Below are 23162 nucleotides of genomic sequence, written 5' to 3'. Positions count from 1 at the left end.
ATTGGCACAAGCACCTACATTTCTTTTTGATTAAATGCAGCACTTGATATTGCAGTTGACCAGCTTGTGTTGTTTTCTTGGAGATCAGAAAATTGGTCTGGGGGAAAATTAGTTCACCGCAACCTGGAACCTGGCTTATTGGCTAGTTCCTATGATTGAATTTAGATTCAGCTTCTCTTGTTCCTTCTGGATATGTTTTTTTTTAAGCTTTATCCTTAGAGCCTGAGTAACCAGGAAGAATGGGCTAAAAGCCTGTGTGAGTGATGCCACCATGGCTGGTGATATCTCATACTCGCTGGTTTTCCTACCTAAAAAGATGTTCATACCACACACACTTTGTATTCATGTTTACAGTGCTTCCCACAGGTTTGAAAAATACTTGCAGTGGTAGCCGGATTAAAACACATCTTTACCCACAGCACAAACTATATGTGACAAACAAAACATAATTAGATTTTTTACACAATTTTTATTATTTTCTGTTTTCAACTTTTTCATTTCAATGGGTTAAAATAAAAAAATAAAAAGACTGAAATAAAAAATTTAAAAAATCTATTTCTCTTATGCTATTCAGGAACCGTATGCACACACTGACAGCTGCTTCTCTTTATCTCTCATTCTTTAGGTTGCTTTATTGGCATGACTGTTTGTACAGTATTGTCAAAGCATTTTAAATAAAATATTAATAAAATATACAGCAAATGAGGAATAAATGACAGTAAAAAATAAATAAAAAAAAGCCAATATCTCAAAATTATAATAATTACAAGAATTATTTAAATAAGACAAATGAGTTGATTTTCCATTTCTAATATTCTGCAGCCAATTTAGATGTCATTTTGTCCTCTTCGAGTATCTAGTAAAGTTTTTCTGAGTCGTTTAGATTAAAGAATTAATTATTTAATGTCTCTTAGTCTCTCATGGCTGTGCGCATAAAATTAATGACCGCTTAGAAAACGAAAACAAACACAAATCCCGGACATTTTAGTACATATTAATACGTTTTAGTCTCAAACTGGATTCCAGGAGGGCTGCAGCTCTGCACAGTTTTGCTCCAACCCTAATCAACTACAGCTGATCAATAATCGAGGTGTTCAGAAGATTCATGAACAGAAGATTCATGAACACCTTGATTAGTTGGTTCAGCTATGTTTGATTAAGGTTGAAGCAAAACTGCAGAGCTGCAGCCCTCCTGGAATCCAGTTTGTAGGGGGGTCAAAAATGTTTCTTCTGTGCACCGGGATGCAGACGCGGACAATTCGGTATAGGTTCCGTAATAGATCATAACCCTCTCACTGTGGCCCCGTTTGACCTACTGGTGTGAGGTAATTTTTCCTCTCCTCTCGGCTGTTACTAGCGATACTTCTGGATCCAGACACAAGCTCTGCATAGTGAGTTTTCTCTTCCGCGTCTATCGTGGATCAGCTGTGATCGCCGCTGCCGTTTATCAGTGTTTATCATCGGTGAACAGTGCCAGAGTGTTAGAGCCAATAGCAGCCCTTTCTGTTGAGCACGTGAGCAATCATAGGGGTGTAAGAACTCGCTAGACAAGGCTCAGAAAGCGAGCGGGATATTTGCATTTGTTTATTTGCTATGAATGCTCATGTTGTTCTGTGCATGTACTTGAGTTTTTAAAAGTGCAGTTCATAAATCTGACTGTTTGTTTTAAAGGACAAAATGGTATTACAAGTAATATATACATATATTTATACATTTTAAGACAAGAATTCCTGTGCTGTAAAGTAAAATATAAAATTGTGTATGGAAAGTACCGTCAATGCACCGAGATATCGAATTGAACCGAATCGATGGCATGATAATCGGAACCGAACCATAAGACCAGTGTTGGTTCACACCAGTTTGAGACCTATGATTTAAAAAAACCCCGGCTAGATGCAAAAAGGTGCGGGTCTCTGTGGGTCTGCAGAGCATGTGAGACTGTCTGTGGGGCTGTTGAAGCAGTATGAAATGGGTAAAAGAGAAAAGGTTTTCCACTACTTAATCACTCGCGGATGTTTGTTTATATTAGGTGGATACAAAAAAAGTGTAAAAGGATGATGATAATAATAGTAAAAAAGTGTCACTAAATATACTTGGGTGGACGTTAATATACCTGGATGCCCACTCAAGTAAAGTCTGTGTGGGAAGCACTGTGTTTTGTTCCAGTCATTTACAAGTGCTAAGCTAGTATATTAACACATGTATGTGTAACTTGCCTGCTGTTATGGCTTCAGCATCTACATTGTACTCGGATAAAGAATCGCATGCTATTTGTTTTTCCTTTCCTTGTCCTTCTCAGTATGTTCGCATTTGTGTAACCACACAGCATGCTGCTTTTGAATGCACACCAGCATGCAACACTCATCCACCAAAACTGGTTCCCTCATAACCAACCTGTATTGTTTTGAAATACAACACAGAAACTACAGGAGATTACTCTGTTTCTGTCTTCCTCTCTTTTTTCCAAGGGCAGAAGCCGGGTTTGACTGACGTCCAGGCAGAGCTGGACCGAATGACTCGTAAACCCGATTCCCTGGTAACGGCCAACAATACCCCAGCGACAGAGAACGAGGCATGAGTGCACCAACAGCATTGTCCGCTCTGGAAATCAACATGTAACGATATAACAGAGGAAAAAAAAAGCTTTCAAGACCAAAATCCCCCCCCACCTTGTGTGTCAATCAGCAAACAGAGCGTGGTTTACAGAAAGTGTTGGGATTCTATCAGATGAGTGGACTCTGATGTTGTGGGGGAACGAGAGGTAGAAATATGGAAAGATGCGACTGCTTTTCTTTGTTTTCATTTCCAGCCCCCTTTCTGTGTTTGTTTGTTTATTTGTGGTGATTAATTTTTGGTGTGGTATGGCAGGTCAGGTTATGGGTGCTTTTCTCCAGAAGACGACGGTCAAACCTCTCAAGTGTGGAGCCTTGCTTTGCTTGGGGAACTATTAAACGCACCCGTTTCCCTCCTACCGAGCAGAAACGCACTGCTGCATTCAACCAGCAGTCGCTTCAAGTGTTGCAATCCGCTACAACTACTGCTAAAAGCCTGAATACGTTCACTGAAAACAAGAAGTACTTGCAAAAAGAAGTATATAGTGTGTACAAACGTAGTTACATATATGCTGATGTATTTATAAAGAAGAAAGCAAATCAAGCTTTTATTTTCTCTGTGTTTTATCAGTGAAAGCGTCACTTAACACTGTTAACATCACTGATGTCATGACACTAATGACAAACACCCATTGGCCTTCAGCATACGAGAACGGCAGACGCCGCCACACCGCCTCTTTAAATGATGTAAATAGATGCGCTAAATATTTGCTATACAAGCTTTTGATTTGATTTTGTATAAAATTTAATTATTTTAACAATTTATGAAGAGCTATTGCAGATGAAACGAGTATCAGGCTGAGCATTTTATTTAGGCTGTGGTTTTTGGTTTTGTTTTTGGAGGAGAGCGGCAGGACGGCATCTTTCCTAGTATAACTCCCAAGTGCCTGTGTCATAGTGGAGGTGCTTGTCTCCAAAAGAGGAACTGCACTGTAGCATCAACAGTCAATGGTTCTTTTTTTTGGTCCAGCTTCATGTAATTTATTTGTTGTTTTTTTCCATGTCTGTGGTCATTGCTTTTTTTGCTTAAATTACACATGTTGCTTACTTCAGTGGCCTAGATCCTTTTTCTTTTTGCTGCCATAGGGAGCTTGCCTTTCTTTTTGTGAATGTCACGATCTTAGTGGGGCATTTCATCCCACCTCCCAGTTTAAAATTCTGGCTTAAACCACTATAGCACCATTTTTCATGTGGCCAAGCGACAGACTGTTCGTCATGTCAGTCCTTAAGCATGTCTTGTTTCTGATATACAGCTTCTTGAGGAGTGTATAGTGATCAATGTAAAACATTCCCCCTTTTAATTTGTCTCTCCCCCTTTTATGCGATCTTTCTGGAAGTGTCAATATTGCCTTCGGAATGTCTTTTCACTCAGGGTAGAGTGAGTCCATACATGTCCGCCTTCATTTCTCAACATTTCTATTCACTACTGATACTGTAACTCATTAAATTTTCGATTTCTGGTTTAGCTTAACTAATCAGACGCAGGCATGATGTACGGTTTTGATCCTTAACGTTCTTCTGACGAAACTTTAAAGAAGCAGCTCAAGTGGCTTTGAAATGAGCGTCGTGTGTTCAGATGAAAAAGGAAAACAGAGAATTGGAATCTGGAACCAAAGATGTAGAATCCACATGTTATGTCTATGTCGAGTAGCTGCCCTGAACTCCTCCCAGGTGGCCGATCTTGGCTGAGCCTGGAGAAGCCATCATTCCACAACAGATCCTCTGCTTACTGCGGTGGTCTGTGTTCGATGTCTCACATTTTTCCACTAGAGTTTGAAGTTTTTGTCCTTTTTTTTTTTTTTTTTTTTAAAGCTCTTCAAGGGAATAGACCACAAATGTGTAGCGTTTACTGTTGTTTTGCATGCACTTGTGTTAGACAAATCTCAAACCAATCTAGAGGAACTCGAATGAAACTAATGACGTTTATTGCTGCATAATATCGCTTAACGGTTTCCATTTTATGACAGGCAGGGCTAAAGCATTTGCTGATATTCAAGCACAACATTAAGTCTGGACTATATACCTCTCGTTTTAGTGGTTAAGGTTTTCATCCGTTCAGATTGTGGGCTATCAACTTATGAAGCCTCGGATCACTTGTACTATTATAAACCGCTCATATAACCTTAAAAATGCACTTAAAGTATTTCATCACATTTCTCTGCATTTGCTGTGTGACTGAAATCTCCTCGTCTAAATATCACTGACACATTCCTCTGGAAAATACCTTATTTCATGGCGCTATAACTGTTTTACTGGACGTAAAAAGAAATTTTGTTATACTGTCGAAAGCAGCACATTTGTTTCCCTCCTCAAATTTCATTTCTAAGTAGTGGCTCTGTGCAAATCCAGACATAATGGGCTAAGAAATCGAAAAGCTAACAAGCTGCTCCCAGGTCGCCTGAAGTACTTGAAAAAGCTTCCTAACTCATGATCCATCTGTTTTCCCAAAGGAGACACTCAACGGATAAAAGGGTGGCCGTCAACAGAAACAAGTTTACTTGGCCTCAGCTTCATTGATTTTTTTTTCCCTCGTTTTGGGGACGGTTGCCGTTAAATAAACAGCACATTTTGTATGTATTTAATTAGGACTAGGATGAAAGTTGACGGCTTCGTTCTGTATAATCCTTCTAATATGCACTTACCCCTGTTAGTGAGAAAATGCTCTGGCTTCCAAAATTTTCTATACAGGAATTGAAAGACCTTTTTATTCACACGGAGGACTGTGTTTGTGTGCTATACCTTAAAGTGAGTCTGACTGTATGGCTTTAACTTGATGCAGTATGTGGCCATGTGAATTCTTGCTTTTAATGCAAAGATAAGGAAATGTCTTGTTTTTCAGTCCTGGCTTAAATTAAAATACAAATCCAGACTACAACTCGCTTGTGATGGGTTTTATTTTTGTTTAGTTTGTTTGCTTGTCGGGCTTTGCAGTTAAGTGCTTGGCAGTTAAACAGCAAATGCATAACACTACAAATTAATCCCCTGACATGTTTAATATTTTATTCACCAGTGCTTGCTGGGATCATTTGAACCAAACTTCTCAGATGGTTGCACAGTCATGAGAACCGAACCAGTAGAGGGCAGTGCTGTTCTCCTAGTATATATATATATATTTGTTTGGTTTAGATATTAAAAGAAAATATGCACTTTCATTCATTGATGCATGTAATATTTAAGATGCACATTTAACATTATATACGTTTAAGCATTATTAGCGATTTATAATTATTTAATTAAACTATTCTTGTCAAATGTTATGATTGATATTAGTCATGTATTCTGTTAAATCAATCTGCATATGCCTCTCTGCATATTAAGATGGTGAAAGTATTGAAACATTGAAAAAATGAAGTACCCCAATACCAAATTTGCTGCCTGGTAAGTCTGTACTAGAGTTTAGAAACAGACCATGTGGCAAGCCAATTTAATATGTATTCGTTTAGATTGTATTAGATTAGATTAGATTCAACTTTATTGTCATTACCCTATTGTCATTACACATGTACAAGTACAAGGCAACGAAATGCAGTTTAGGTCTAACCAGCAGTGCAATAGCAGCAAGTGCAGGATACAGGTATAAGTTATAAAGTGCAGTTATAGAAAAACTAAGGTAATATTTACAGATGGATGTACTATGAACATTATATACAGGTTGTATTAGCATAATCTATTAGCATATATATATATATATATATATATATATATATATACAAGTGTAGTTTTTTTTTAATAGGTAGTCTTGTAACATGAGCACTTTAATACTTAATAGAGCACACCAGGTTTTTTTAGCGCATGATTACACACTATAGATATTTTACAGAATGTGTTTGTGTTATAGACTTTTAAGGAATAATGTCAAATAATGATGCATATGTGTTGATCTGATCCTGCCTCCCCCAACCCTTCAAGTTTCCACATTGGACTTTAAAACTAGTTTCTTTTTCAGCATGCCAACACTGAGCTGTAAATGTTGGGTGTGACTTCAACTCCATCCATGCACACAGACCAACTTAATTTTAAGTGTTAAAGCTTGTCTAGTTATTTTAGCTGCACTTGTATTCTTGTCTACCATGCGCATACCTGCATGTTAATATGTAGGGTATATATGTACATACATGAGCACACACATGTTGGTATTTGTGGTTTAGGAGGACCACCCATAAGTGTAATGTATTTTATACATTAAAATGCTTACTATATGGCCTTAGCCCAGCTCTAAACCCAGCCCTCACAGCACTTCTGGGGCAAATGTTAAAAGTAAAAAGACTCATTATGTTTTTATGTGTTTTGAATTACGAGGACATAAGACATGTCCTCATAAACCACCTCAATCATTGGAATACCTCATACATGATGTCATTATACAATATTGTGTCCATGTAAACCACCCAAACAAGCGTGCGCACGAAAGCTGACTATTTATAAGCAGGGATGTGCAGTATTTATGATATATGTTTCAAAGACTTATTTTAAAAAAGAAAATAGTCTTTTGTCATTTGTATTTGATAGGGTTTATGAAAATGGGTTCATATTTTGTATCACTTTGAGTAATGAAGTTTGCCCTGCACACTTTTTTGGTGCGGAAATCTTGTCAGTAATATTATTGAGGGTCATGATTCGCACTCATTAAATAATTGCTTTAGTACAGTTTTTATTTTACATTTTTCAGGTGATACAAAACACAAACGTTTCGGCACAATGCCTTCCTCAGTGTGTGACAATCCTCTCACTCCACCCTTTAGTCCCACAGTCAATCACATTGTGTCATTTGTTAGACGCCCACTCGATAATTAAAAACATCTCGTTTTCATTTTAATAAACCATAATTAACCACACAAGAAATATCTGTCGGACTTTCATTGTATTGATGTAGACATGAATAAGGGAATAATGATAATTGATATGCTATTTTCCTGTGAAATTATGTTTTGAAAGGTGAAGGTAAATATTTCTTGTGTGGTTAATTATGGTATATTGAAATGAAAATAGGATTGTTTTTAATTATCGAGTGGCCGTCTAACTAACAATGTGATTGACTGTGGGATAAAAGGGTGGAGTGAGAGGATTGTCACACACTGAGAAGGGCATTGTGCTGAAACATTTGTTTTGTATTACCTGAAGAATGTCAAATTAAAACTGTAATTATTTAATGAGTGTGAATCATGACCTTCTGATTAATATTTTGTATGAAAATACTTTAGTGCCTTGTATTTTTAAAATAGTGGAAAAACACTTTATAAGACATCTACATGAATGAAAATTATGCAACACACAAATAAAATAACAGACAAACAGCAGGGGTACATTTGAGTACAAGTCAACCATCATTGAAAATAGTATACTGCACAATGCCTAGACAAGTATTATGTAATTGTAGTATCGTGTACAACTCGGCATCAGCATCTTTGCTTAAAAAATGAGATGAAATAAAATATCAGTCCTTAAGAACAGGATGTAGAGCCTACAACTCATGATCTTTCTCAGTCTCAGTGCTGCAGCTGGAAATACAGAGGAACTTTAGAAATATAAAATACCTAAAGACTGTGTACTGGTGCTCACTGAGAGGGTAAACTGAGACTTTTCCAGTTGAAGGAGAACTGAAAAAAACTTGGGAGAATGCATAAACTCCACATTTAATAGTAGTTTTGGATGAATTGCTGTATATGCCAAGACAAGCAACATAAAAACAAGTCAGTGGCTGACTTAAACTTGCTCAGAGAAAAGCTGTTGTTATCAAACGTCGTTTATTCATTCATTCATTTTCTTTTCGGCTTAGTCCCTTTATTAATCTGGAGTCGCCACAGCAGAATGAACCGCCAACTTATCCAGCAAGTTTTACACAGCAGATGCCCTTCCCATCTCTGGGAAACATCCACATTCATTCAAACACATACACTACGGACAATTTAGCCTACCAAATTCACCTGTCCTGCATGTTTTTGGACTGAGGGGGAAACCGGAGCACCCGGAGGAAACCCACGCGAATGCAGGGAGAACATGCAAACTCCACACAGAAACTTCAACTGACCCAGCCGAGGCTCGAACCAGAGACCTTCTTGCTGTGAGGCGACAGCACTACCTACTGCGTCGCCTAATGGTGAAGGGATATGATCGAATATGCCTATTGAGTGAAGGTTCGTGAAGAAACTTTACACTCCATGTAAAAGTATTTTATTTTGACACTTGTGGCTGCTGTACTTTGTAGTGTATTTTAATACACGTAAAATTCAGGTATTTGGTATTTTATTTTAAAATACATTTCAATGTAACCCAACCCTGATGATAAGCTCCTAATTGCATTCCTATAAAATTCACCGTCAACTAGCTTGACTTTAAACATTTAATGTTACTTCGGCGTGCCATACCGTCATATTAAACTACCGTGTGTCGTCTCACGTTTGATGAATCGCACATAGAGCGATCTTCACCTGCAGAACTCCGAGAGCAGAACTCGAAGCTGAAGAGGAATGCCAGTTTTGTGCTTTTGTTTCTCTGACATCAGTCGTCGGGACTCCAGATGAAAGCGTCTTTTCCTCGCAGGAATGTAGTTTGGAGGGCGGAGACTCGCAGCAACATTACATTCTGCATCCAGAAACTGTGAAATATGGACACTGCCATGAGAACAGTGGCGATCGTTCGAGCTCGTTCAGCTCTATTCATGACAGGATCCGAGCACTGTACGGCGCCAGGAACGGGACCGGAGATCACGGAGAGGTGGATGTAGTTGTTCGGGATCCGCGGGTCACACACAACACACGGCTGGAGTTTACGCGTTTTGTAGCGACGCTTGTTCTTTGTTGAGAGATTGTTGTTGCGTTCTGCCTGACTGTTTTCAGAGGAGAGAGTCGCTCTTCATTTCGGCCACTCTTGTTTCTTGGGCGGGACGAAGAGATAAATAAAAGAGTTGAGCATGAGGAATAACGAGGAGACTGAGGGCTTTGATGGCGAGGCCTCCAACACCTCGATGATTTCAGGAGTCAATAGTCCGTATCAGCCGACCACCGAGCCCGTGCTCTCCAGAAACGTGTTCAGGGCCATCAGGTGTGACCGGGAGTACCTCAAGTCACATTTTGGCATTTTAAAAGTTATTGAAGTGGTAAGTTGAAGTAGTCTTAGTGTTTCTCTATTCAATTAAAAACTTAGGAGCCTGAGGTTTGTATTGCTGAACTTCAGCAAAGTGTATTGGCAACAGTGACTTGACAAGTTAGGATGTTTACATCTTCAACAGCGTCATTGGTGAATTGCGACCTTTCTTTCTTTCTTTCTTTCTTTCTTTCTTTCTTTCTTTCTTTCTTTCTTTCTTTCTTTCTTTCTATCATTCTTCTGATGCTCTTCAAATATCTTTGACATTACCTAAGACCCCTGTGTTTTTATTTAAATACCATAAAGTACACTAAAAATTTGAGGCAATCAGGATTTTTTAAGCTCAATCAAATTAACCGTATAAGTTAATTGAACTTATATTGTGTTAAACTGACACAAATCTGCTTGCATAACTTATAAAATTAAGTTACAACATGATTAACCTAATTTAATATGTTACAATGAACTAAAATATTTGCTGTCATGACTAATTGACCATATTAGGCATGGGACTATAACCGTTTTCAAGGTATACCTCGGTTTGGAAAAGTCAAGTTTTTAAAACCACCTAAATTTTCTGCTATACCATTCCTATGGTATATGTAAGAAAATTTCCAAAGATGCCGTTTTAAATTGTAAAGAAATCTGTGTTTTTGAAGACAGAAGTCAGTGATTCATTTTCATTATTCAGCCTGACATGTTCACTGCTCCAAAATATATTTTTAATAAGTATATTCTTGTGTTCAAAGGGGAAAAGTTTTAGTTTTTTACCCAGACATTTAAAAAGAATATATTTTAGAGCAGTAATCACAATATTGTGGAACTGTGGTATTTTTATCCAAGGTTATCATACCATCCAAATCTTATACCGACCCATGCCTAGTTCATATAATTTTAATCAGCCTTTTAGAAACAAAGACATAGTTTTACTTCTCAAGTTAATGTTTATTATTATTATTATTATTATTATTATTATTATTATTATTATTATTACAATATGGCATAAAGAATGTCCATATTTTGTGGTTGACAAGCTTTTTTTGTCAAATTCATTACAAGCAAATGACATTTTTAGGAAGTTGTATATTTTAAGACTTGAAATTGTTGCTCCGAACACAATTTTCTTAGTATTTAAAATGTCTTATTTTATGCCTGTGTTTATAATATATGTAATTACAAGATGTCTTATTCAAAGTTTCTTTCTCTTATTGCTGGCCACAGCATATCTGTTTTAGATGTTCCTCCCTCATTACATTCTTCTCATGTTAAACTGCATTAGTGTAATCAAGACAGATTTATTATTTTTTTAAGTAGCCTATATATTTAAAATCAAAATATTCAAGGCAAGACAGTAATACCTTTATCATCCAAATGGTGTCATAATTAAAAAAAACATAGTTTTTCCACATTGGATAACAGATCTTCATTCCACATATTTCAGTTAGATATTCACTCATTATAAGTTTCTCATATTGGATTAGTGCGAGGACGGCAGATTTCCTCTTTTTGAGTTTTTTAAATCAAAATATTTCCTGTTGGATACAAGCCGACATGCGTCAAAATCTCTGGAATGCATCAGTGACAGAGGAGAATGTTGCCTGGAGTTTGAATGAATTAACTTTCCGATTGGAGTTAAGTCCACTTGATTGGCAAAACACCCAAAAACGCTATACAGGGCCACTATGGGCACACAAAACAAAAACTCAGAGGCTTGTGAACCTCTGCCAGATGTTGAAAAGGAGTGGGGAGCATAAGAAGAAAAAAAATTACGGCTTTCTGTTGTTCTGCTGGCTCAGCAAAAGCAAAGCATCTCAGATCAGGCCCTCATGGTGATGCACATTTAAGAAACTGCATGCATGTGGGAAAAACGGAGCAAAACTAAGGAAGTCATTAGGTGAAATAAGGACTTGTGTACGCTGCCAAAAGAAACAACCTGTGAGCCAAGTACACAAGATAGCTAGTCTGCTAAAAGATTGCTTAATGAATCCTGTTTTTCTGCTTTTGTGTTCATCTTTGAGTCTACAGCCAAGTTTTAATTGGATTTATGAAGTGATGAACACAATAGCTGAGATATTGGAGAACATGCGATTCTATTGTCTTTGTGAACACAGTGCATGGCTTTGTTGTCTGTGCTTTTTTTATGTGAACCCAGAAGCTTCATTTGCCCGTGGAGTCAAATTACAGGTAGTATAGTAATGCTCTATTCAATGCCGACCTGAAACCAGTTTCCTCAATCTAAAGTCTGGTGTGTGTGGAAGGTTTAAACTCCCGATTTCAAGACTAATGTCATAATTGTGAAAGAAATTATCTTTTTGATTTCTCTATTGTGATTTCTCTATTTTGATCTCTTTATTGTGGGGTAAAATGTAAGGTGTAAATCACAGCTACATATGGGAGCTCATTTCTACCACAAAATAAAAATAAGTAAAAGGTATTTGCTTTTTCATTCCTCTACAGTTCCACATTTTTTCTACAATAGGGTATATGCACATCTAGTGTTTTTCCCCTAGCCATAAACATCTGGTGAATAGTTATTTTTGTAACAATTTTATACTGTTCCTTTTACAGCATCCATGTTATAATTTGTTCAAGTGTAAAACAAGATGAAACGCCGTTTACACACACACATGCCGTCAGGATCAGCAGGCTAGCACAGAAACTCCACTGAGTAAAATACATTTTCATATTTTTGCCGGTAGCTAGCTGTCTGCATCTCTTACATGGTCGCCCACTGAAGCTAAGCAGGGCTGCGCCTGGTCAGTACCTAGATGGGAGACCACATGGGAAAGCCTTTATTAGTCTTGGGTTTCCAATACCAAATGGGTACCAATGGTAGCCTTGGTCGGTGTGGTGCCCGACAGAAAGTTTCAGTTGACGTCGTTCTCACTCAAGGAAAAGGCAAAGTAAAGCTGTACGGGATCATTCACAAATCATATGATAGCACTTCACATATCATAGCATTTCTCACTAAACAGATTCTTTATACACATAAATACTTGTGTATAAATTTTCATTACTAACCTTTCTATGAACGTGATTTGATTATAACTGCAGATCAATGACAGTGCGAAATAGCCTACTGTAACGTCTGCGATTATATAAAATAAATAAATAATTGCAACATATATGAAGACATACAGACCCTTACAGTGTCCGATATGTTACCAATTACAGAAAAACTACACACAGTATACATTTAGTCCTTATATGGCTTCAAAAACAACATGCAACATACAGCACAGTCAGAGCAAACTTTTCATCGGTGTCTGTAATCTTCACCAGCACATGTAACCTCTGTTAGAGAGTAATTCTGTCATTCCGAGTTCATAATAGTCCAAAAGACGATGATAATAGTTAAACATGGCAGTTTGTTCATGGTTAAGGTTGTTGAAACAAATCCTTTGCTCATTTGTTTTTTTTTTTGTGTTTCACTCTCGTGTTTGTCAGTTTCTGAAAGGATCAGATATCAGAAGCGCTTCAATAATCACGCGCACGTTATTATCATCAGCTCAAGTTCGTTATGCGTGGCGAGCCCAAGCGAGAAGGCAAAACTGCTCACGCTTTAGACGGCTTTGAAAAAACACTAAGGGGCACAGGGTAGATTCCGCTCTCCTTTTTGGCTTTCAAGACGACGACAAGGTTTTTTTAGGCTCGGATCGACCATGCCTCGTTATTATTTGTATATATTATTGCAGTGTAATGTCTCGGCTGTGTATTTAAAAATTATACTTTGTTTGTTTATTTATTAATTTATTTTATTTTATTTTATATATATATATATTTTTTTTAATTCTCCTGGCTTGTGCACGCGCGAGTGACGTATCTCTGTAAACCAATAGTGTTCAGCTGCGTGTCTTGCTCCGCCTTCTGGTTACCCTTTTGTTGTGCTAGGTACCATTCTAAAAGGGTACCCCAAAAGTGGTATGGTACGGTTCACTTTTTGGTACCTTTTGACAGTGGAAATGGTCATAAAAACGTACCAAACCAGATCATACCGTACCATACCAGTCAGTGGAAACGGGCCATTAGTGAGACCAGCAGGGGGGTGCTCAACCTGTGGTCTGTGTGGGTCCTACCACCCCAGTATATTGATGGGTACTCTATACTGCTTAGTGAGCCCGTCTTCGTATGAGATGCTAAACTGAGGTCCTGATTCTCTGTGGTTGTTAAAAATTCCAGGATGTCGTTCGAAAAACAAATTTGCCCACTGGCCTCTGTCCATGATGACCTCCTAACCATCCCCCATCTCCTCTCCACCAATCAGCTGATGTGTGGTGTGCGGTTTGGTGTAATATGGCTGCCGTTTCGTCATCCACGCGGATGCTGCACACTGGTGGTGGATGAGGAGATTCCCCCAAAAATGTGTAAAGTGCTTTGAGTCTCCAGAAAAGCGCTATATAAAATGTAAGGAATTATTATTATTATTAAAGACATGGTTTGGAAAAAATGAAATATAATGCAGTGCTTCTTGTACATTCTGAGACCCACTTTATATTGTATATCAATCAAGCAATGAATATCATTGAATTTATTTTTAAAAGAAAACAGACCTTAAACATGGCGATTTTGTAACAGCATACAGTTCACAGGAAGTGCTTTAACATGGTTACTGTAAATTAAAAGTCCTTCTGTAAATGTATATATCACAATACTAACTTTTTGTAACTAAAAGATGTCAAGAATGAGATTTAAAAGTAATTTTGAGATAAAATGTCACAATTAGTCTTGTGACTGTGGTGGAAACCAGCTTTAATTTATACGTTAAAAGTCTGAGAGAAAAGAAAGCGAATTGTGACACTTTGTTCACAAATGTGCAAGTCTGTATTGATTTAGTTAGTTAGCGTTGAAAAAAGCTTCCATAGTTTTGACTTTTGTAAAACAGACGACAGCTGATCTGATCAGATGAACAAAAATGTCATAGTATACCACAGAAGAGGAAGTACAAGTTAAAGAACAAGCCTGTTGTTTGTATAATCACACATCAGAGATGTTTATGTTTCGTAATGGTCAATGAAGGTCAAACTCCTCTTAGTCTACGAGCTTATTCGTCCCTCTGGTTGACAGTGCAGTATTTGAGGTTGCATGCTGCAGTAATGATGCCTGGTTAAGGAGAGGGGATAAATTAAAATAAAACTGAACTAAAAAAACTCTGCAGGATGTGATTCAGAAAGTTCCCACATAACTTTTAAATTGCAGCATTCCAGTAATATCCCTTGGGGTGTTTGAGCCATGACCATAAAATCTTAGACTTGTTTAAAAATGTGATCAGTCGTTCCTCGAAACAGAGATTTAATATATTACCCATATGCGAAAGGCTGAGAGCTCTGCTAGTTAGGCTGTAGTTTTATTAGGTTCTTGATTTTGTCACATTAGCATGTTGGCTTTTTTGATCCGAGGGATTCCTCTGGGCCCTGTACTGGATCTCTTCCAATTCTGCTAACAATCTGATTGGAATTTGGATTGTTTTGAATGTTTTTTTGAGAAAAAGAGAGGAGATTGATCTGTAGCGCAGGACTTTTCACGTGGCTGCATGACATGTTTCCTTCAGCTGGCTTGCCAAGGATATTCAACCATGGCTTTTCCTCCATGAACTGGCCAATGATTTACCTAAGGCCCCCATGGGATAAGGAGGGGTCTTTTTGACTGTTTAATCTTTTCAGACTTCTTTTTGTCCATCTGTAGATTTGGTTTTCTTGGCTAATATCAATGGTTCGCCTCGTTCCAGTCACAGAGGAACAAAAATAATCACAGGACTTTTGTATACAAATATCAGCTGTTGGGTTTCTGCAAAAATATCCTTTGTAGCGAGGCGTTTCTCAGGGTTTACATTTGGTCTTCTTTCTAATCTAGACAAACTCGAGTCTCGAGACACTTTGTTTTTGAATGAATAATATGTTACTGTGAAATAAGTAACAATTTTATGCTATAACTATCACTATAACTATAACTATACTGTAACTATAATCCTTTTATGTACATGTATGTAAATGTTGATAAAAATATATATTGCTCAAGAAGTCATTTATTTCATTAGATTAGTTTTGAGAATACAGCAAAAATGATACATTCTTTCTTTTGTAATGCATTTAGAAATGTAAAATATTCCTATTATAGCAAAGCAAAGCAAAGCAATTTTTTTCCAAACATAAATTCACTTTATCAATATTTAAAACAGTTCAGCCTTTTGGATTTTCAGGATTCTTGATTCCACTGTAATTTCAAAACAGCAGATCGATTCAATTGTGTAATAACATAAATATATTTACTGTCACTTTTGATAAATCCTTGACAAATAAGAATTGATGTATTAGAGAGGAAGATGAATACTGAAATTAAAGTCTTGGTAAACCGCCTTAGATTACTAATCGTTTATTCTAGTATAAGTAATCTGCAAATAAAACACTCTAAAGTCCTCGCATATATATGCTTAAATATACTCCACCCTTTTGTTTTCATACGGCTTTCCTCTATAAACACTTTGACCTGAAGGGACCAAGTCTATTTAAGGTGTAGTTTCAGCCATGAAGAGCAAAGCTATTGACATTTCAGCTGTCTATGTGAGTGTTGAGAGTGACGCCTGCTTCTGTAATTCTGAATTTGGTCCGTTCATTGACAATAAAACCTGATAAATGAAAACTAATAAATCATAAAAACAAATGGTTGACAGGGTGTCATGGTGGCGCAGTGGGTAGCGCGATCACCTCACAGCAAGAAGGTCGCTGGTTCGAGCCTCAGCTGGGTCAGTTGTCATTTCTGTGTGGAGTTTGTGCATGTTCGTGTGGGTTTCCTCCGGTTGCTCTAGTTTCCCCCACAGTCCAATGACATGCGCTGTAGGTAAATTGGGTAAGCTAAAATTGTCTGTAGTGTATGTGTGTGAACGAATGTGTATGGATGTTACCCAGTGATGGGTTGCAGCTGGAAGGGCTTCTGCTGCATAAAACATATTCTGGATAAGTTACCCAGATTAACAAAAGGGACTAAGCTGAAAAATAAATAAATGAATGAAATGGCAGACAGTGTGGAATATACTACAGTAAAACAAAATGTGCAATCAGTTCTAATTTTAGGGCGAGTAGCTTCTATTAATTTACAAATGATTAAACCAGATTGTCAATGTTTGTTGCTGAATAGAAACATTCTAGGATTACATACAAGTTTTAAATCTTAGGAAAAGTTCTACTAAAATGTTATTTCATTCCTTTATAATGGAAATTATTCCTATTTAATGCGAATGATCATGAGTTCAGCAAATGCACACTAAATTCAAAAGTGCACACTAAATTAAATCATGACGTGGACTAGTGTCTGTGTTGTTTAAACTGCAAAAACATCATCTCATTTAATGTACTGTTCAAGGCAAAATTATATTGCTGCTTAACACGTTTTTTCCACACATTTTTTAAACAAACTAATAACTAACTTTAACAATTAATTCCTTTTTTGTTTGCTATGATGACAGTACATCATGTTTTACTAGTAAAATACTAGTATTCAGCTTAAAGTGTAATATAAAGACTTTAAGAATTTCTAAAGACTTATAAAAGAATTTATTTTTTTTCCTTCAGCTTAGTATCTATTTTAGAGGTGGCCACAGCGGAATGAACCGCGAATTATTCCAGCATATGTTTTATGCAGCGGATGGCCTTTCAGCCACAACATTCACACACACATACACACATTCATACACTTTGGTCAGTTTAATTTATTCAATAGACTGATTTCACGCGGCCGCCGTTTTAAAAGCGAAACTGAGGCTGTGGTGGGATGAAACCTGGAAGTATCGTCTGGAGTCACACAGGAACGTTGTCTACCTGGCTGTATACCTTATCAGCGAAGAGAAAGTGACTCAAATTTATCATTTCACCACCTTCCAAGTGACCCGAAGGTCCGTTCTGAATGGAAAGTGAAAATAAAAAGAGATATCAGACCTGATTTTCAGCTAAGTTAAGGGAAATGGCACTAGTTAGCTAACTTTTTCTTTCCCAAACACACATTTTAGATGCCTTTTATCAAACTCAAGTTAATTAACTGATTCTTTCACTATATTAAACTTGTTACGAAACTGAATTTCGATACTGAAATTAAAAAAAGGTCAATTTCTTGCTAACATTTAAGCACTATTGAACGTGTTCTTAAGCGGAAAATAGACGTTTTTAAAATTTCAATACCGGGACAACACTATTACAGACAACACGAGGGTGTGCTACAGAGGACTGCATTGTTTTATCGCTCACTGGGTTACATAGACTAAAGCAGGGACGCATCCCCACTGTGTTTACCTGGTGCCATGAACTGAAGCCTAAAAGGAAACTTAAGCGCATTACTCTTAAAGAGATTATAATTTTGTTTGATGCCTAATATGCTTTTAACTGTTTAAATTAAACTTAACTGAATGATATTAAAGTGATGTTTAAACCATTTCTGCATTTTGAAATCGCAGCAACAGCTGGAGGTTTGTAGTTCACAGCATGTTGTTGCAATGTTTACGCTGCTGATCCTATACATACGGATTTCTTCCCACCACAGCCTCGCTTTCGTTTTTTAAATGGCGGGCACGTGAAATAATGGTATTCACATATAGCGCATGTCTTTGAACTGTGGGAAAAATCTGAAAACCCAGAGGAAACTCATGCCAACACAGGGAGAACATGCAAACTCCACACAGAAATTTCAGCTGGCCCATTTGGGACTCCAATCAGCGACCTTCTTGCTGTGAGTTGACAATGCTAACCGAGCCACCGTGCCGCCCCTATACAAAGACTTAACTAGGTTATTTCTCTTTTACATAAGTATTTCTCAAGGGGGTTAATCATATAAAGACTTTCCCTAGAAGATAAAGCATAAGTTATATATTGAATAGAATGGGAAATACTGTCAAACATTTCCTTGCTCAGTTAAACATCACCTGGGAAATATTTGAAAAGAAAAAAAGTTCAGAATAAACACAGGAGGTCTAACAACCTTGCCTTCAACTGTAAAATTAATTTGAAATTCATTCATTCATTCGTTTTCTTCTTGACTTAGTCCCTTTATTAATCAGGGGTCACCACAGCGGAGTGAACTGCCAACTTATCCAGCATATGTTTTACAGCTTTTTGGATTTTCACTCTAGATACGTTGTCTCCAAGAGGTTTAAATGAGAAGTTTGATTATTCATCCTTTCTTTTATGTTTAATCTTTAATCAGTTGTTTGGGTAAATATTTTTTGGCTATAATTTGTTGCATTTTTATGTTTTATTCTGTTATGTTTATCTTTATTTGGAATATTTTATTAAGATTTGTTTTCATATTTTCATTTTTAATATGTAAGGTGTGTAATTTAATTTAAGTTGTGTTTTTTTCTATTTTTTGTTGTGAGATAATATATGAGATCATGTGATCTGGAAGTGTATAAAAAGAGCAACATGCTGTGACGAAAGCATAGACTGTAAAAGATATGGACATAGTATCCGTTACGTCACCCATAGGTTTCTGAATAACACAAAACAAGCTACAAGTAGGTGCATCATCGCACTGATGGGGGAATACCGAACAAGGGCAAAGAGGAGGAGTGTGAGAGGAGCTACAGACCCTTGCTAGTATTTTGCTTAGACAGGCTTTTCTTTGGGAGAAATGCTTAATACTTTATTACCTGCGACTCGTTTGTTTTCTGACCACATATACTTGGTTGTATATTATATCAATAAAGTGTTTAGACTTTTAAAAACACTGTAGTAATACATTGAGCCACTAAGCATTGTTCTTATGACGTTTTTCTACAGGAGGAAAATGCAAATGACTTCCAAACACTTTAGATATAGTGTGTGTTAGTAAATGCAAGACTATTTATAAAATCAAGGCATAACACTGTATCTCAACGTTTCAGATGACTGTTCTATAGCCTACAGCTAATCAATCTGTCTGATTCTGGAGTGCTTTACAGGTCTAAAGAAAAATATTAATGATAAATGATCTTAAATAAAACAAATACATTTGTAGAGATGGTATACAAGTATATAATTTCAGTCACCTGGGAAACGGAGGCCACGTGAATAGTTTGTGAGCACAATTAAGTGCACACAGCATGCCCAACACAATCTCACGGCAATTCGTAACTTTTTTTTAGTGGCTAATTCGTACGAATTCGTACGATCTAATTCATACAATTTAGTACGATTTGCTCATCCTCCAATGACGGTTGGGTTTAGGGGCGGGGTTAGGTGCCACGCCTCCTTTTTAAAATCGTACCATTTCGTACGACTGAACTCGTACGAATTCGCACGAATTAGCCACTAAACTGTCAAAACGTAAAATACTTACGTTTTCTCGTGAGATCAGGCTGGCATGCCATATCATCTGGTAATTGTAAGAAATAAGTCCAAAAGGCAAATGACTGTGTAAAGCCACAGAAAACAAAAGAAAAATACGATGAATATGCCGAGTTCAGCAGCTAATCAGCTGGAATCAGCTGAGGTAAAGTGACGGCGACCAGCAAGACCTAGCTGTCACTCAAGTGGCCACGCCCTTAATTATGCAAACTTAATATAACTTAATATAAAAGAAACGGATGAGTTAAAAAAAATTCACCCCCTCACAGTTGTCATGAAGGGTAATATTAGCTGTATGAACCAAAATCGTTCTTTGTACCAGGCTGTAAACACCTTTTTTCTCCTGTAAAGTTGGCCATTTTAACAGTGGGCTTAATAGAAATTTGTTCTATTATGGAGCCAGGACTAGCGCAGTTTCAGTTGCTTCATGAGGAGAGCGGGAGGTTGCCGATTGGACAAAACATTACACGCTTTATGTTAGCCTTTTTAATTAAAATGTTTTTTTTTTTTTTTGTGTTGCCGCATTTTCGATTGTAATTTTGGCAGAAATGTTATAATAGTCTGGTGGCACAGTGGCGGAATAGGGATGTTGCCTCGCAGCAAGAAGGTCGCTGTTCTCCCCTTGTTCATGTGTTTTTCCTCCGGGTGCTCCAGTTTCCCCCACAAGTCCAAAGACATGTGCTATTGGTGAATTCGGTAAGCTAAATTGGCCATATTGTATTTGTGTGAATGAGAGTATATGGGTGTTTGACGGTGATGGGTTGCAGCTGGAAAGGCATCCGCTGTGTAAAACCTATGCTGGATAAATTGGCGGTTTGTTCCACTGTGGCGACCGCATATTAATAAAGGGACTAAGCTGAAAAGAAATTGAATGAATATGTATTTTACTGTAAAATATAATTGTATTTCCATAGTAAAAACTGTAGTAAAAATATGCTCACTTTTATAATTAAGAGTCTTTGGCTCATGTTGGGAAATGGTTGAGTTTTTTGGATTTTTTCTTTTTTTTTTGCCCGCTCTCTCTCACAAAACCTATGTAATATGAAGAGTTTGCGTGTCTGCAAGCATCTCCAGGGTTAAGGAATAGTGGCTTCAGTTTTTGCACAAGGAGCAATTCCCTTAAGGCGAGGAGGAGAAGTCAGTTGGCTGTGAGCTGGAAGGCTCGTTTCCGTTTAAGTAGGAGCTCTTGGAACACAATGCAAGCTGTCAGAGCAAACCTCCCACCATTCACTTTGCGGGCACAACAGATGGCGTGTGTACAAACTAGGGATTTGACTCCATGTGGCCATTGCTACAGGGAACTTGTCTAATGTAGGGAGGGTCTCTGAAGGAGGACGAGGGCGGGGAGTGACATATAATCATTAAAATCTGGGCCTTTTTGCACATCAGACACCTGCTGCCTTGTGGGACATGAGCTGTACTGCTTTCATCATGACCTCATGCCTAAATGCACTTCTTTAGCCTGTCTTGGTGATGATGCGTGACAGTGGACTGAAGGGATGCTGGCGCTGTGACAGTCGTTTATCTTTAGTCCACACTTCCCTAATGTGATCAGTGCAAATAAGCCGGATGAGATAAAGAAGGGCTTGTGTTGTGTCAGTACGACATTAAGCCCACATGATGACAACACTTCAGGATAACCCCAAGCCTTCATATGACATTTTGTGGAATGTTTAAATTAGACATACACATATGAAATAATTTAAACGGGTGGTCCACAGTGTATTTTTAAGGTTTGGTTGTCACAACACAAAATAAATATGAAAAAAAAGAGATAAACATTAAACAGATGCGGTTAGTCAAGAAACCTGGATGTTGAGTTGTATGTACAGATTGTTATAAATATACAGGTTATTGGGTGCTGTGTACAAGTGCGGATGAGAAAGTATTGCACATATTTATTGCACAGTAGGGGAATATTTAACTGTTCATAAGGTAGACAGCCTGAGGAAAGAAACTTTTCCTGTGTCTGGCTGTTTTTGTGCTTGGTGCTCTGAAGCGCCAACCAGACGGTAACAGTTCGAACAGGTAGTGTGCTGGGTGTGAGGCGTCCAAAGTGATTTTGCGAGCCCTTTTACTCACTCTGGAAGAGTACAGTTCTTGAAGTGTAGGAAGGGTTGTCCCAGTGATTCGTTCAGCAGTCCAGACTATTCGCTGTAGTCTACGGAGGTCGGTTTTGGCAGCTGAGCCGAACCAGACGGTGATTGAAGTGCAGAGGATGGATTGGATGACAGCTGAGTAGAACTGTACGAGCAGCTCCTGTGGCAGGTTGAACTTCCTCAGCTGACGAATGAAGTACAGTCTCTGCTGGGCTTTCTTCACAATAGAGTCTATGTGAATGTCCCACTTCAGATCCTGAGAGATGGTGGTGCCCAGATACCTGAATGACTCTACTGCAGCCACAGTGCTGTTCATGATGGTGAGTGGGGGGAGTGCAGGGGGGTTACTTTGATTATACACAGCTAACATGAAAACAACCTGAAAGGCCCACCCTAAAGATGCTGACTGATCAGCTTCATGTCACCAGGAAAAGCGCCATGCTTCTTCAAGCACGTGCTGTGCCTCTGCTGTATAAACACTGTCAGTCAGAGTAATTGTTAGCCGTATCAGTGTGAGCCTGAATCAGACAGAAATTGAAGAGGACACAGCTGAACCTCACACCTGCTCGTTAAAATAAAATCTGACAAGTGTCTTTCACATATATTCAGGTTAAAAGCATGTGTAAGTAATATGAAACGTTCACATATCTTTTGCGAGCTTGTTATTTGAGATATTGAAGGCAGGGAAAGCGGCCACATGGAGACACTGCAGCGCTGGAGATGATTGTGGCTGCTTACACATTGTGGCTGCTTGACGGATAAATATGAATTTGTAGCTAAATTGTTAATGGTGCCAAACAGCATTTCCTGTGGTTTACATCCTTGTTTACAATCTTGCTACAACATACCGTTAACGCTAGAAAATATGCATGTAATAGATCAATTTTAACAAATAAAAACACTTACAGGTTGTGACTCACAATCCACAGCTTCTTCTATTATGGTTGGAGCTGCTCCTTCTTTGAGGAACTTTTAGCCGAATCCAGCACTGAACTGGGAGAGATTCTGGAAGCTATCCTTTGTCAAATGCTAGAGCTATATATTTTTTATATAATTCTCTG

The 23162-nt window shown here is 37.8% G+C and overlaps 2 protein-coding genes across 2 annotated transcripts in view; both read left to right on the top strand.

Moving 5' to 3' along the window:
* The window catches only part of dync1li2 (dynein, cytoplasmic 1, light intermediate chain 2), a 30366-nt gene extending 24879 nt beyond the window's left edge, over positions 1 to 5487 (top strand). Inside the window, 1 exon segment of the mRNA XM_056461983.1 lies at positions 2469 to 5487. Coding sequence (XP_056317958.1) covers positions 2469 to 2578 — 110 coding nt within the window. The 3' untranslated portion in view covers positions 2579 to 5487.
* Positions 5488 to 9014: 3527 nt separating this feature from the next.
* cmtm4 (CKLF-like MARVEL transmembrane domain containing 4) overlaps positions 9015 to 23162 on the top strand; it is a 55627-nt gene continuing 41479 nt past the window's right edge. The window contains exon 1 of the mRNA XM_056461982.1: positions 9015 to 9708. Within this exon, the coding sequence (XP_056317957.1) occupies positions 9523 to 9708 (186 nt within the window). The 5' untranslated portion in view covers positions 9015 to 9522. The remainder of the gene's footprint in view (positions 9709 to 23162) is intronic.

This window comes from Danio aesculapii, chromosome 7 (genome assembly GCF_903798145.1).
Source record: "Danio aesculapii chromosome 7, fDanAes4.1, whole genome shotgun sequence".
In the NCBI taxonomy this organism is placed as follows: Eukaryota; Metazoa; Chordata; class Actinopteri; order Cypriniformes; family Danionidae; genus Danio; species Danio aesculapii.
Note: the sequence above shows the minus strand (reverse complement) of the source record. Positions and strands in the feature narration are given on the sequence as shown.